This window comes from Podarcis liolepis, assembly GCF_965112155.1.
Source record: "Podarcis liolepis genome assembly, chromosome: 3".
Taxonomy (NCBI): domain Eukaryota; kingdom Metazoa; phylum Chordata; class Lepidosauria; order Squamata; family Lacertidae; genus Podarcis; species Podarcis liolepis.
The window spans coordinates 12,132,930-12,148,277 of record NC_139557.1 but is presented as its reverse complement, the minus strand read 5'-3'; the positions used below and the strand labels follow the sequence as shown (position 1 = coordinate 12,148,277).

General features: G+C 42.6%; 1 protein-coding gene and 1 long non-coding RNA gene across 5 annotated transcripts in view; one reads left to right on the top strand and one right to left on the bottom strand.

The window, feature by feature from the left end:
* PLCB1 (phospholipase C beta 1) overlaps positions 1–15,348 on the top strand; it is a 479,313-nt gene that overhangs the window by 133,603 nt on the left and 330,362 nt on the right. For all 3 annotated transcript variants that reach the window (XM_083495891.1, XM_083495892.1, XM_083495893.1), the window contains one exon: positions 3,119–3,193. In XM_083495891.1, the coding sequence (XP_083352017.1) occupies positions 3,119–3,193 (75 nt within the window). The remainder of the gene's footprint in view (positions 1–3,118; positions 3,194–15,348) is intronic.
* Positions 13,784–15,348, bottom strand: part of LOC310703548 — a 29,298-nt gene continuing 27,733 nt past the window's right edge. For both annotated transcript variants that reach the window (XR_014524242.1, XR_014524243.1), the window contains one exon: positions 13,784–13,868. This is a non-coding gene — a long non-coding RNA (uncharacterized lncRNA). The remainder of the gene's footprint in view (positions 13,869–15,348) is intronic.

Here is a 15,348-nt window from a genome sequence, read left to right as displayed (position 1 = left end):
GGAAATCATATATTTTGACTCACCAGGTGGGGCAAAGTTGCTGTGGTAGCTTCCCAGCAGGTGGGTTGGTGTTGCTTACTGGGAGAGAGGGGCAAGGCTTGACTCCACCAGTGCCATTCTACTGTGCCAAACTCCCCTCTGCCTCTCTCACCTCCTGGTCATCGGCAGCAACCCACTTGCCAGGAAGCCAGTGTAGCACCTCTGCCACACCTGGCAAGCTGTTTCTAGATTCATGTGTGGTCCTCTTGGCATTCAAGCATATCACACTGCAGCAGAGATTCTACAGGTGTGCAGGTTGTGGGCAAAGGCATGTTATTTATTGGGCATGGTTTGATAATGATTGTGTTCGATGTAGAAGAAAAACTCAGGAAGTGGTTTAATTTTGTTTGGGGAGCTAATCTAAGGAAAGTTCCTGCCCCCATTCTGAAACTCAATACTCATAAATAGCTGATGAGACATAAGAAGGAGACCTTTATTAAAGAATATCGGTTGGAATTGACACAAGCTTTGGAGACTCGTGATAAGACGATATTTTGGAAATTGGTGACTGATATGGAAGGTCGCTCTTCTCCAAAAGATGAGTGTCACATTGCGGAACTATGTAGGAGGAATTTTTTTGTAGAGCAGTCTAATGATCTAATGATGCTTAATGAGTTTCAGGGGGGAGGAATCAGTCTGTACCCATGAAGCTGTATTATATTGAGACAGATCATTGATCCCTCTCTGTAGCACCGTCTACTTTTCCTGATGGTGGCTAGTTTTGACTGCCTGAAGTCCTGTTTAACTGGAGCTGCTGAACCTTGCTTGCTTTCTGTCCCCTTTCCCCATATAATATATAAATCCTCTATTGCTATGGTTACTGTTTCCATTGCCTGGTGTGGGCAGCCTGGTAGAAAGAGTGCCCTTGCTGCTACCCTGCAGCTTTTTCCTTACTGAGTGCTTGCTACAGCCCTATTGAAAATGTAAATTATCTGTATATCAAATTAGTTTTAAAAACTACCTCCAAACATGGCATATCAGTTTCCTTCCCACCCCCAGCCCCAAAATCGTTAACAGTGTTCATAAGGGGGAAAGTATGCTCGTTTGTGGGGTCCTATGCAGCTACATGGATTTCTCATTAATACAGTAGCTTTCCAGGGATCAGAGATGGATTTAAATCTAACATCTTGTGGTATGCTGTAATAATCCAGTGTTGGCAGTGTTTATGGAACTGAGCAACTTTTATGGTAATACAGACAATTAGTGCAGCTTATTTGCTCTAAATACAAATCGTATCCACAGGAGAAACACAGTAGATGCTGCCAAGTCTCATAAAACTTGCTTGCCTATGGCTCATGAAGTAATGCGCTAAGTAGTTGAGAAGGACACATTGGTGCTGGGCTTCTGGATGGAGCATGTCACACCTTAATGATGAAGATGATGATATTTGTTTGTTCATTTATTTATTTATACATGCCCTGCCCATCTGGCTGGGTTTCTCCAGCCACTCCGGGCGGCTTCCAACCGAATATTAAAAACACAATACAGCATTAAACATTAAAAACATCCCTAAACAGGGCTGCCTTCAGATGTCTTTTAAAAGTAAGATAATTGCTTATTGCCTTGACATCTGATGGGAGGGCATTCCACAGGGCGGGTGCCACTACGGCCCTCTGCCTGGCTCCCTGTAACCTCACTTCTCTCAGTGAGGGAACCGCCAGAAGACCCTTGGCACTGGACCTCAGTGTCCGGGCTGAAAGATGAGGGGGTAGAGATGCTCCTTCAGATATACAGGACCGAGGCCGTTTAGGGCTTTAAAGGTCAGCACCAACACTTTGAATTGTGCTCAGAAATGTACTGGGAGCCAATGCAGATCTCTCAGGACCGGTGTTATGTGGTCCTTCAGGTATACAGGACCGAGGCCATAAGCTATACCATAAAGGGTTTCCCCACTGGCATGCAGCCAGATGCCTCTCCCCTCCCATCTAAGGACCCAGCTCAATGCATTTGCCGCCATTGCAAAGTTGTGACATAGGAGAAATGGAGATGGGAGGAAACCCCGCAGAACCATGGCCAATCCGTCTGTGGGTAAAATTCCTCCATGGTCATGAGAAACAGGGGCCGACCCATGTCCATAACAATGCTGCTGGTGGAATTTTCTTCTAAAGGAGATCCCTCTTCACTAAACCATTTACTTAAGGAGTGGGTAGGTGGATAAGCCTTGAAGGAGAAAACTGGGTGAAGGGCGGAAGCCGGTGTGGGCCTCCTTGTTATACTCCCGGTGTGGACTTGACCAGAAAAGTCTTCAGTCAAGTCCACCCCTAGGCTCCACCCAGGGGAGCCAGAGAGCTGGCTTTGATTGGTTCCCTGGCGGAGGAAGCCCTGCCCCCTTGTGACTGCACCATAGTGTACTTGGCTGAATGGGAGGAAGATCTGCTCCCCCTGCGTCACCGCAAATCATGGCAGTCAGGATGGAAAAGTGAACCTGGGCTTTTCCTCGATGCCACTAGCTTCCAAGTCTGCAGCTCAAGTAGGTCTCCTGGTCTCTAAAAGGCATAATCTTACCATGATTTGGGGAAGACTCACAATGATGGGCCAGTGGTATAAGACAGCTTCCTTTCTTCCTTTATCTTAATTAATTAATTAATTAATTTATAATAATTTTTGGGGGGGAATTTTATTTACAACATAACACAAACCCCCCTCCCCCAACACAGAAATCTACCCCCTCAGACACAAACATAACAAACAACAAGCATAATATACAACAATACAAACAACCAAATAAAAGACTTCCTTTATCCTGTTTCTGACATCCTTATTTACTTCTTATAAGCTGTTTCCTTTATGAATAATTATTAAGATTTTTCTAATTATAACTTAAATATCCACAAAGTCTCCTGCAGACATTAATCGAAACAAGTCCAGGTATGAATTTTAGGGCACAGTTTTGTGAAGTATTTTCTGCATTTTCCCCATGCTTTTTGAAATTCTTGTCTAGTATGATCTCTAACTGCCTTTATCTTAATTTAGAGTCGGAATGCTTGTAAAGACCTTCATATGCAAAACTGCAGTGTAAATGATGGAATGACCTAATGCAGCAAAACACATCTCCCCTCTCCCCTTCTTGTCTCATCAGGTGCAGGAATCGGAGCTGCTGGATATCAGCCTTGTCAAAGATGCCCGATGCGGGAAACATGCTAGATCGCCTAAGGTAGGTCACATGGGGAGGCCAAAGAATCTCCACTGCTGCTTTACCAGATAGTGCTTTGTAAAAATTCCCCATGGGTCACATTTTGTTCCTAAAAGTTGTCTCTCCAACCATATATGTGTCTTTGCATAACTGCAGCATAGCCTTACTTATAATGATAGCCTCAAGGTGCTTAATTAAGGGCTCTCTGGGAGAGGCAAGCATGCAATTTGAACTTCATCTTGTACATTGACAGAAAGTCTATTATGTGGAACTTTTGGTATGTCATTGCCGAAGTGACTGTGTTGTGAAGCAAGTACATAATTTCACTTTAGTTTTGAGTGGCTATACCCTCGATAGCTGAATCGGAACTGTAATGTTAATTATGAAGTGCTCCTTTTTAATAAACATTTAATAGATAGCGTAAGTAACTCATCATGTTTGCAAGAGATGCCTAAATTAAGTTTTGCTATTTTCTGCGTCTGTAAATTGGATGAAAAAGCTGCATTGTTGAACCGAATGTACCTTCTAGATAATGGCTGTTTTTCATTTTCAACTTTTCATTAATGATCACACAAGTATGCAATCCAAATTCAAAGCTATGCTTGGTGGCACTTGAGGATTTTTCACGCATCTCACCAGCTATTCTTTATGGAAGCAAGTTGCCATCCTTGGCCTTTCTCAGTTTTGTTTTGCTTTTTAAATAGGCAGCTGCTGTGTTCAGGTAATTGTGTGCTTGGATGTATCATGTGACTATGGAACTGCTTTTTCTAAAGCATTTTAAAGTTTCTTCCTAAGGGCCCATTTCAGTGTCAGAAACTTTCCAAAAGGCTAGAATTGTAATTGAAAACCTATGGTAGCAATTCGTGACATGCACATAAATATCAAATTAGTGCTCCCTGATTATTGGCTTTATGATGAACAGCATGAGAACATTAACAATGGATAGAACATTATTTTAAAAAGCAGCACCCTCCCTTTCCTTCTCTCTCTTTTTCTCTTTCTTTTTTGAGAGAAGTGTTCCTGTATCAAAAAGTATGTTTCGCTAAGGTGCACATACAGTTATTTGCTCAGTGGGGTCTTGCTTTTGTTAAACTGCATAAATGCTTTCCTTGCTGTTGTGCTCCACCAGTCAGTGGCAAGCAGCTTTCATTGCAAGCTGTTTGTAAAAAAGAAAAGAAAAGAAAAGAAAAGAAAAGAAAAGAAAAGAAAAGAAAAGAAAAGAAAAGAAAAGAAAAGAAAAGAAAAGAGGCCTTTCTTGGCCTGGGGATGACATGCCTTACCTATGTGTGTGAGCTTGCCTGTTGCTTTGAGGTGAAAGGGTACCTTAGTAATGCGATAATGTGTTGGACAATCAGTTAAAATTTGTTTTGTGCAGAGCATGGTTAATTGTGCAGTGAACCTTCTAGTAACAACTGGAAAGATCTGTGGCTTAAATGACTCCACCCTTTCTCTCTTGATGTCTCTTATGCCTGGAATTCTATCTTGGAACACCTATGTGATACTACCCCGCTGCTTTCCTTCCAATCCCTCCTCCTTGATGAAGCCTTCAATACAACTCCTTAGTCCCTGTCTTCTAATGATATTAGGCTTAGGTATATCCTTCGCATTTCCCCTCCCTCCCTCCCTCCCTCCCTCTCTTCTGGTACGCCTCCTTCCTGTAACTGCTGCAGCCAAGCTGGTACCAAATGTATTGCTCTGTTTTCCTTTGAACCACATAAGTGAGGCCAAGAGGGGCAGATTGTCGTCTGGGCAGCCTGAGACCTCCATACACACTGCCCGGGTTACGCCCCAAGAAGTCACTTCAGTGCTGACACAGCAAAACAACACAGGAGGCAGCAGTTACAAGTTATTGGTCTCTGCAGCCACAGCAGGCGCTGTGATTCTCCAGTGGTTTGACTTTAGCCCTGGAGGCACACTCCATTGTCTCTCAAGATTGATGGATGCCAACAACTCCTCCCCCGCCCCCGTCTGCAGCAACCTCCTTTGTCAAATTTTAGATTGCAATCTTATTGAGTCAGGGACCTGTCATTATTTTTATTGTTGCTGTTTCACTTTAAAGCAGTCTTCTCGAACTGGTGTGCTCCATATATTTTTGACCACAGCTCTCATCATCCCTGGCCACATCCCTGGCTGTGCTGACTGGGACTGTGATGGAAGCTGGAGTTGTAAACTCCACCAGGATGGGGAAGGCTGCTTGCACAATGTATATTTCTTGCTGCCGTACTTCACAATGCAGGGTTACTCCAAGCTGAGATCTTTTACCTAAGCCTTTTCAGGGTAAAAAGGTATCTCCCATTGGATTCCATTGTGTATTGTGTTTATCATCACTTAAAACTCGTGGCGATGGAGGCTTTTGAAAGACAGATGACATTTAAAGCAAAAATGCAAAACAGAACTGCCTAGCCATTGGCTGTTTTTGCATCCTTCCAGAAAGTATCCCCAAGTCTCCATGAGATGTCAGCCCACTGTGAAAGAAGCAGCAGTTGTCATTGAGCTGTGTGTGACATGGACTATTGCAGGATTGATCCAAGATGTTTTGCTGCCTGGGGCAAAAGTTCCAGTACTCATGGTGCCCTTACTTACTAGATTGGTAGCCTCAATTTTAAAGATGCCACCCTCAATTTTAAATATGCCAGTCATGAGTGGATTTTCTCAGCCGTGCCTCAAGAATTATTTGATGTCTGCCAGTACATATTAATGATCTGCAGAGTCTCTCCTTTAGCCAAACATCCATCTCACAATCTCTGTAGAGCCACTCCCAAGCCAGTTACAATATTTCCATTGGTTCCAATTGCATTCTGAATAAACCACTTGGGGTAAATGGCCCGATGTGGGTAGAGAAATGGAATCTCTGCCAGAAGCAATAGGAGGGCAGTCAAGAATAGAAGAAACTGAAGGGTGTTTCAGAAGAGAAATTCTGCAGGAACAGAAGGAAAATCAGAAAGAAGATCTAGTTTTCACTGGGTTGGTCAACTTTCTGTACCAGTGATGCTCTTCCATGCAAAAGAGATTCTCTTCAAAATGAAAACTAGCATGCAAGGGTGATGGATTCTGGCATTCTTTCTCACATGCTACATTTCTTTGCGCTGGGCTGTTTACTTTATGGAGGAGAGTGAACCCCTACCTGTCCTCCGAAACAGGTTGACAGCCTCCTGTAATGAAAAAGTTGGTTTTGCTGGACAGGTTGGTTTAACAGGTGTTTCTTTTTCTTTTTTTTCTCCTGCCAGCAAATGGTTAAAGAAAGGCAGCCTCTGATTGGCCGTGGTTGCAGGAGGGAGAGTTTAAAAGGAGAGGATTTGAAGAGAGGTTGAGGAGGTGGGGTTGGAATTGAGGTTGGAGAGGCTGGGAGATAGGTAAGGAGACAGGTTAGGAGTCAGGTTGAGGTGTAAAGAGTGAAAGGGAAAAAGAGTTGGTTCTGGAAAAGAACTTCCATTATGAGCGTATTGTGAAGGACAGAGTGTGGTGTCCTGTAGGAGGAATAGACTGGAATTTTACTGGCAGGCAGAGGTTGAGCCAGGAGAAGTAGGAGCTGGAAAGGTTGTTCAGTGAGGTGGGGGCAATTTATCTAAGTGAGAGCGGGCCCAACGGCATGACAGGAAAAAGTGTCATTGCGCCCGTCACACCTCCATGAAAAGTAGTCCATATGCATCTTGCTAATATTGACAATTTTGTGAAAGGATCAATTTGTAGGAGCATATTCACAATATGAAAAATTTAATCTAAAAAGCTACCCTTTGTGGTTCTGTTTCTTGTCACAGAGTGTTATATGAGGAAGGGATAATTATTTCTCCATAAAACCTTTGTCTCCATATTAATTTCAATCTCCCACCCACCCACCTCACCCCTCTGCCTGCATATAAAATAGATGGTGGAAGTTTGTTTTTGCATTATGGATAGCTGATCTAACCATGAACCATATTAAAAAATACTTTTCAGAGACAGTGTTGAGACAGCTCTCTTCTTAAAATGCTGTTCACGACTGCATTTTTAAAACTGGTTTTCAGTAGTCCTATAAGAATGTTAGTTGGCCAAATGTCAGGTTACTCTGAATGTCATAACGTTTGCTTTTCTAAAAGGTTCTGCTTCTATAATTATGTGATAAGTGGAAATATTAGCTGCTTTCAAAAACAAAATTAGATTTCTGGTTCTTGGGTCTCTCAGCAGAAGCTGAGAAGGATGAACCTATAGATTGAATCTTAGGAAATAAATAAAAATGCTGAAATGCTTTGCTTCGTTTATGAGATATATAATTCAGTCACTCTCCCCCAGTTCAGGGTTGACTATAAAAAGAACGCAATCACAAAAAACTTTTGCCCTTAGAATAAAATTGCTTACTATGAGTTGTGTTTGTGCTAAAGCAGTCTGTAAGTTTTGCTGTGACTTTTCCGCTTAGAAAATGGGTACTTGCAGATGGCTCTGGTGGGTTTGTGGAAACATAAAAGTTCCATCTCTCTGTGTTTCTGTGTACCACATTTTAAGGATATTGACAAGCTGGAATGTGTGTGGAGGAGGGCAACCAATATGATAAAGGGTCTGGAAGTCAAGCCCTATGAGGAATGGTTGATGGAACTGGATTTGTTTATCCTGAGAGGAGATATGATAGTGATCTTCAAATATCTAAAGGGCTGTCACATGAAAGATGGAGCAAGCTTGCTTTCTTGTGCTCTGGAGGCTAGGATCCTATCCAATGGCTTCAAGTTACAAGAAAAGAGATTCCTGCTCATCATCAGGAAGAACTTTCTGACAGTAAAGAGCTGCTCAACAGTGGAACAGACTCCCATGAGATGTGGTAGATTCTCCTTCCTTGGAGGTTTTTAAGCAGAGGTTGGGTGGCCACCTGTCATGTATGACCTTGTTGAGATTCCTCCATTGCAGGGGGTTGAAATACATAATTCCTGGGGTCCCTTCCAACTCTACATTTCTGTAACACCCACCCTCTTCTGAACATCTTTGAAGAGAGTGATAGAAGATTATATTGTAAGGACTTGAATATCCATGTTCTAACTGTGGCAACATTGGGCTACTTTACCTTTTACCTTCCATGTAAGCTACACTCCATACATTGATGTATGGAAGTGAAAGCTGGACCATAAAGAAGGCTGATCGCCGAAGAATTAATGCTTTTGAATTATGGTGCTGGATGAGACTCTTGAGAGTCCCATGGATTGCAAGAAGATCAAACCTATCCATTCTGAAGGAAATCAGCCCTGAGTGCTCACTGGAAGGACAGATCCTGAAGCTGAGGCTCCAATACTTTGGCCACCACATGAGAAGAGAAGACTCCCTGGAAAAGACCCTGATGTTGGGAAAGATGGGGAGGGCACAAGGAGAAGGGGATGACAGAGGACGAGATGGTTGGATAGTGTTCTCGAAGCTACCAGCATGAGTTTGACCAAACTGCGGGAGGCAGTGGAAGACAGGAGTGCCTGGCGTGCTCTGGTCCATGGGGTCACAAAGAGTCGGACATGACTAAATGACTAAACAACAACAACAACAACAAGCTACTCTCTCTCCTGCCACCAGGCCACAGGATATCCTGGGAATAAGGTGTACCTGGGGTTTATCTAGGGCTTGTTTGTTGGTACTTGGGGGTGGGAATGGGGCTCAGGGGTGGTGGGGAGTGGGCACATTAGCATGGTGAAAAGCTGTAGATCATGACCTATGCTTTTATCATGCGACACTAGAAATGATATAGCGTATTAGCAGTTAGCAAATGGAAATTCAAATTAACATGGGTGCTTAACATCCCGAAGTTTCACACAACAGTTTCTATGGAAACTAGAATCTTTATATAGCTCTGAGGATTTTGCTAACAAGCTGAAATAGTGGCATTAGTTGGGTGTAGGGCACATTCCCCATGGTGAACATTCATTTTTAAATGTGCTATGCATTTTATTATTACTGCTCAGTAGTCATGCATATTTCAGCAGGAAAGGCTTTAAAAATAAAACTAAAACCATGCATTGTTTTCTTGAGCCATATGCAAAGTAGAAGATATTAAAAACATTTAATTTCTCAAAACATTCTGAAAGGATGGGGGAGAGATCATGGATGTAGCCGGGGTTAACCGCCCCCATCAAGTAAATAAATAAAAATACTTAACTTGTTGACCAATCACATCACAGATAGCTCAGTTCTGCTCCCCCCAGCAAAACTCCTCCCCCCTGCCATAAATCCTGGCTATGCCCATGGGAGAGATGTTAAGCACAGGGAAAGTTTCTTTTGAATATTTTTTGCTGCTGCTGGTGATGATAATTTTACTTAAAATCTGTCCTTCACCATAAGGTCCCAGCTTGGGGTATGCACATAGCAAAACAACAATTAAATAATGCAATCAAAATATCAGTATATAGTGGTGGTGGGTGTAAGCCTGGTAAGCAAGGTGGAGAGTTTAAAAACTCTTTTCCCACAGAGTCTCTGCACAAAAGGGGCTTTGAAACCCTCTGCCTTGCTCTGGGATGGTCATGGAAGTGATTGTGGGATCTCAAGGGGCCATTTTGAGAGCTCAGACGGTGGGGGCAGTTCTGTGTGTTCTTCTGACCGTGCACAATTTTGTCTTTACACACAGCCCCCAGGAACACAATCCTCATGCAAGCAGCGCTTGCACTGTAAGTGTACTTGCTAACAGGCCATTTTGGACCTGTGCCTCCATATACTGTTTGGGGACGTGGTTGAAAGAGTTTCTCCCGTCAGAGATCCTTGGCTTGCATCCATCCCTTCCTTTGCTTCAGCATGTGGAGCATCTGCGTGTTGGACAGAGGAAATAGGTACACAATTGCTTGCTGAAGCTTTGTCCTCTCTTTTAAGGCAGGGGAACAGACATGCACTGTCTTAGTCACTAAGTGGCTGGCTTTTCCCCTGTGGTTGATGGCCTCATGGTCAGGCTTTGGTTGGATGGGGAAAGCTATCAGTCTGGGCACCCTAGTTCCCCCTGCACTGCAAGGCAGGAAATGTATCGCCTGCCTTGCAAGGTGCCATTGATGAGGCGGTCTCTGCTTCCCTTGTAGCTATAACAGAAGGGGCATCTCTCTCATGCTGTCTCCTCTCTCCCTCTTGTTTAAAGGATAGGGCAAGGAGTAAAGAAGCTTCCAGGCAGTCTCAACTAAGCCACGCGATGGAGAATCTTGCAGTGCCTGCTTCTTCCTGTATTTTTAAAAATATTATTATTGTTTTCTAAGTCCTTTGGTCCCCCCCCCCCCGATTTCATTTTCCGTTTTTCTGACTAGAAACAAGCAGAGACCTATTACATACCCTCCAATATTCCCCACTAACTGACCCACCTTGACCCCCCCCCCAATTTTTGTCTCCGACCCACAGAACATTCCCTATCAACAGGACACAGCACACAACTTTTAACTGATTAATTAATTTATCTCATAAAAATTATTCACCGCTTGATTGTAAAAAACCTCGAATATAAAACGGTAAAATCAATAAAAAATTACAACCCTACTTTAAAACATAGAAAAGTTAGATTCCTAAAACAGATTAAGATTACCTCAACTTTCTAAGCATTTAGGTGGGCTTGTCTAAACAGGTATATTTTTAGTAGGTGCTGAAAAGAGAATAGTGAAGGGGCTTGCTTGATCTCGGTAGGCTCAAATGTATACTTCTTGCTTATTGTTTGTGCTGTTTATTTTTATTTCTTGTCCTTTTTAAATGTGATTTAGAAAATCTCAGTGAAAGCGTTTTGAAGATGGGAACACACTCCCATCTTACAAAACTAGCAGATCTTTCACAGGCCCTAACAAGGTAGTCTTTATATCAGCTTTGCTAATTAGGGGAGCAAATTTTAATCAGCAAGTGAAACACTTACTGTAGTTGTTTTATTCTCCTTATTTATGGAAATAAGCAAGTCTGCAGTGTAAACATGTCATATGAGAACAGAAATTTAGCAATGAGGGAATTGTGGTTTTCTCATTTTTGAACTTAGTGAACATGCATGATGGTATGTCTTTAACTTTTAATTAGAAAGGATTGCATACAATCACGATAACCTTCTAAAAATATCAGCATTTAAAAGAACAGCCCTCTGGCATGTCAGTGAAGAATACCCAGCTTTGCATTTCAGTGAGATTAGGCTTGAGTGGTTTCTTTCATTTGCCACTATTTCTGTTTTTATCTTCAGATAAATATATGGGATTTTTTGTTTGTTTAGTTGCAAAGCAAGCTAAATTAGAAATTCTTTTAATTGACCTGTACCAAAGTTATCTATTACAGCCAACAATACATAAAGTATAGATTATATTCAAAGCATGGGGAACATGGGATCTGATTTTGCTTCTTGAATAATGGCACATCTTCAGAGGAGTTTTTCTTTCAAGAGCATTTTGTATCGGTGGGGGGAGACAGAACATTCTCCTTGTGTAGAACATAAAATGACACCCACCCACCCAATTTCGCAGAGGTTTCTCTTGTATACAAATGATTTATGTCCTGCAACATCTTTGCCAAGTGTGTGTCAGGGGTTGTATCTAATTAAGTTCTACTCAGAGCAGACACTTTGTAATTAATGGACCCAAATTAGTCATGTCAATCAGTTTCAGTGGGTCTACTCTGAGTGGGTCTAGCACTGGAAACAATCCCAGAATTCTACAATTACTCTTCTCTGCTGGATGTAATGATGAGCAATTTTGGGAAAAGTAGAAGCTGTGTCTTGGTGGAGCCTTGTCCTGGCTCCCAGTTGTTGAAGAACAAAAATTTGAATGATTCTTTGCAAGCGTGCTAATGCTTAGATTGGTGCCCTACATTTGCAAATCTCTCATCTAAGGCACAGCAGGCAGTACATCTGATACTGACACAACCCTTGCCATCCTATATGGGGAAGGCTCAACTTAATTCATCAAACAGTTCTGTTCCTTAGCAAGCAATCTTGCACTCTGTCTTGGAGGTGGGATTTGCTCCAACCGTTTGTGCCTCCTTCCTTGAGTGCCTCTGGGACATAGGTGATGGAGGGAATGTCTCTACCCCCTCTGAAGAAAGAGAGCTAAACTCAGCATCTGGCATGAGAGACACTGTTGAGGTGTCAGAGATAGGCTTCAACAGTTGTGGTTAGGAAAGCAAAGCTGCAGAGTTCTTGTGGGGATTGATGAGGTGAGAGAACAGTCTGAGGGACACACACATCTGGTCACACCTCCAGGGTCTTCACTATTAGGCTTCCCCAGGTCTGGCAGAGACCTCTCCACCACACTGGAGCCAACCATCAATCTACATCATCCTGAATTGGCCACCCCATGACAAGCATGTGATTTTAATGGAAAATATAGTCTCTGAGACCTCCATAGTTCATTCTGTGTATCCCTGGCGGCTATTAACAATAACCATTTGGTACTACAGAGAGAGGGAAGGAGGGCAGGAGAAAGTGAGAAAGACCAAATACCAATAAAAGGTAAAATAGGTGACTAGTTTTGATTTTTTCTTTGGTTGTCTAAGCAATTCCTATTGGTAAATCAGTTGCCTTCCCAATATGCCTGTCCCTTTAAAAGGCTCATTTGTAACTGGTTTCAAAAACAACGAGGAAATGTTCAGGAAAATGCAAGCTAATGACCCATCCTTTACTGAATGACCTGAAAAGATCAGCTTGTTCTGAACTACATGCATTCATGCCCAGGAACGTAAATAAAAACATTCTTAAATTCATCCTCGAAGCCAACACAGGACTTTGTGAATAGAAGCCAAGTGAGGCTGTGCATCTTAATGTGGGTTTCTCAACAGAATGAAGTAAGTTTGCCCTTGGAAGAAACAAGGACAGCCAAGTAACATAGGTTTGCAGCCCCTTTTTGGTGAACAGTGAACCAAGCGTCGTGAAGTACTGGCAGGTGTTAACTAAACACTTGAATGCCATTAGACCTGCTGCTCAACTAGACTGCTAATGGCTTAAGTTCCACAATGTACACAATACCACAAACCTTAAGTGTGGCAATAGAGTGGGATTCTCTGGGGCAAGCTGATCAAACAAGGAAGCAGAGCAAAGTAGTTTACTGGACACACATTTATGACCTGAATGTTAACAAAGCAGAGAACATCTCTTCAAACTAGGACTGTATAAGTCCCTAATTTGGGGGCAGGGGTGGATAGTCATCAGCATGCCATCTTTGAAACACTTGGTATTCATTTTCAAGAGACCTCAGACATTGAAAATCCAGTTTCCCTGCCTTTGTGGTCTTCCTCTTATTCTGTGAGTTTTCGGTGGGAAAGAAAACTTGCACTGAAAGTGAGCTATGAAGTAAACATCACATGTCGTTAGCAATGTTAGCTTCCATCTGATGGCCTATCGATGTCCAGAATTCCTGCAACATTTGTTTTTTGGCTACTGACATCAATTAGTTAAACTCGGTTTGACAGATTGGACAGATCTTATTGAACTCTGTTGCTGCCTTGGTTGCTTTTCTTTTTTTTTAATGCCTATAATCCCTTTTTGGATTTGAAGATGTGTGCTTACTATGAGAAGCATCCTAATAGCACTAACAAGGGGAAAGCGTCCCAGCTCCCAAGTCTCAATTTGATTATCATGCAAGGCGCAACTTGAAATGTACATTACATTCATGAATACTGAAAGACTTCTCTTGGGGAGATATTTCATTCAGGAGCAAACTGATCAAAACTCGAGGGTAGAAGCAGGCATAATTTATTTTGCAGTCTGAATTTTCTGATGAAAACGAGAACTTTGGTTGGAGTTCCTTAGATGATGTACACCCTGAAGTAAAAAATAAATAAAAATGAACTTGATCCTTTAAAGTTTTTTTTAAGTTTGCTAATGACATGGGAGTTTGATGTTCAGCTGCTGTAAGTTTGAGGACAGCCACTTCATGCTTTGATTGCAGCTTGAAAACTGAAAGGAGAAAGCTTCCTATATTTTCTGAATTGGCTGTTATCAAACAACAAGGCAATATGAGAATTGAGCTGCTGGTTTCAGTCTTGTTGATATGAATGTATAAGCTGGTCCATGTTTCGAAAAATGAAAATCTAATTTGAGATTATAGGCATCAATGCTCGTACATTCCTACATTCAGTCTACCCCACCAAGTTAGCTCCAAATTGAGAAGCACACCAGTGGGTTTCAGTAGGATGCTTCCCCCTGCTGAATATTGACTTGGGACTCTGGTAGGTGGAGTAAGACCATGCATTTCCTCCTCCTTTCTCAAAGACAAAGCTCAGTTGCCTGAAGAGACTGACTCAGTGTCTTACTCATTGCTTGACTCTGAGGTCATGGCATTAGAAAATGATGGAGGGGGGTTGGGTAATGGAGAGGGTCAGGATCGCATAGCCTTGTCAGCCGTGTTGCAAACCATCCATCCACACCAAGTGTGACTATAGCACTACGTTATTGTAGACCTCAAATGACTGTGCTACACTTGCTCTGAACCCCTAGCACCCCATCAAACTATTGGAGAATTTCTGCACCCCTCTGTGACGTTAACATATATGAGAGAGTGCTGGAGGGGAAATAGTTAAATAGGTTGCACAGACAGGACCCAGGGGGGTGGAGTCAGTGGGACTATAAAACCAGTTCTGGGAGGAGTTCGTTGGGGGTTGTTGGTGGGTAGTTGGTGGGTTTTAGTGGGTTGGCTGGTTGGGAAAGGCAGTTGGTAATAGAGAGACAGTTAGGGCAGTGGGTTCTTGAGTGAGGGGAGGTAGAAGAGATAGAGAGAGGAAAATAAGACTAAGAAAGTAAAGAGCAACAAGGTTTGGAATGCCGTAAAAGTTTTGTTCATGTCTGAAATAAAACACACTCTTCTTTATTAATTGAGAACCTGACTGAGACTGAAGGGATTTTACCAGGGAGGACCTGGTTGGTGGCAGTGGTTTAGTGGTGTACGGGTCAATAGTCTGTGAGACGACCGGGGGCTCTGTGCAAACGCCACACCCTCCACAACAGTTTTTGGTGATATCCCTCTCCTCCAACAAACATCTCTGCCCCCGAATAAAGTGGAGGATGTCTGGGACAGATGTGAATCCAATTTATGAAATTCATTTTCTGAGAATTTTCTTTTTCTGTCATCCTGGAACTGTAGGCAGATGACGTTTTAGCTGGTTTGGCAGAGGTCTTGACAAACATGGCCCACTTCCAGCTCCCACCGACCAATTGTACTTTCAGAAAATTTGAATTTTGGGTCCCATCCAAGTTCTTTCCCCTCTCGCTCCACAAACCATCGTATTACATTCTTGAATGCAAA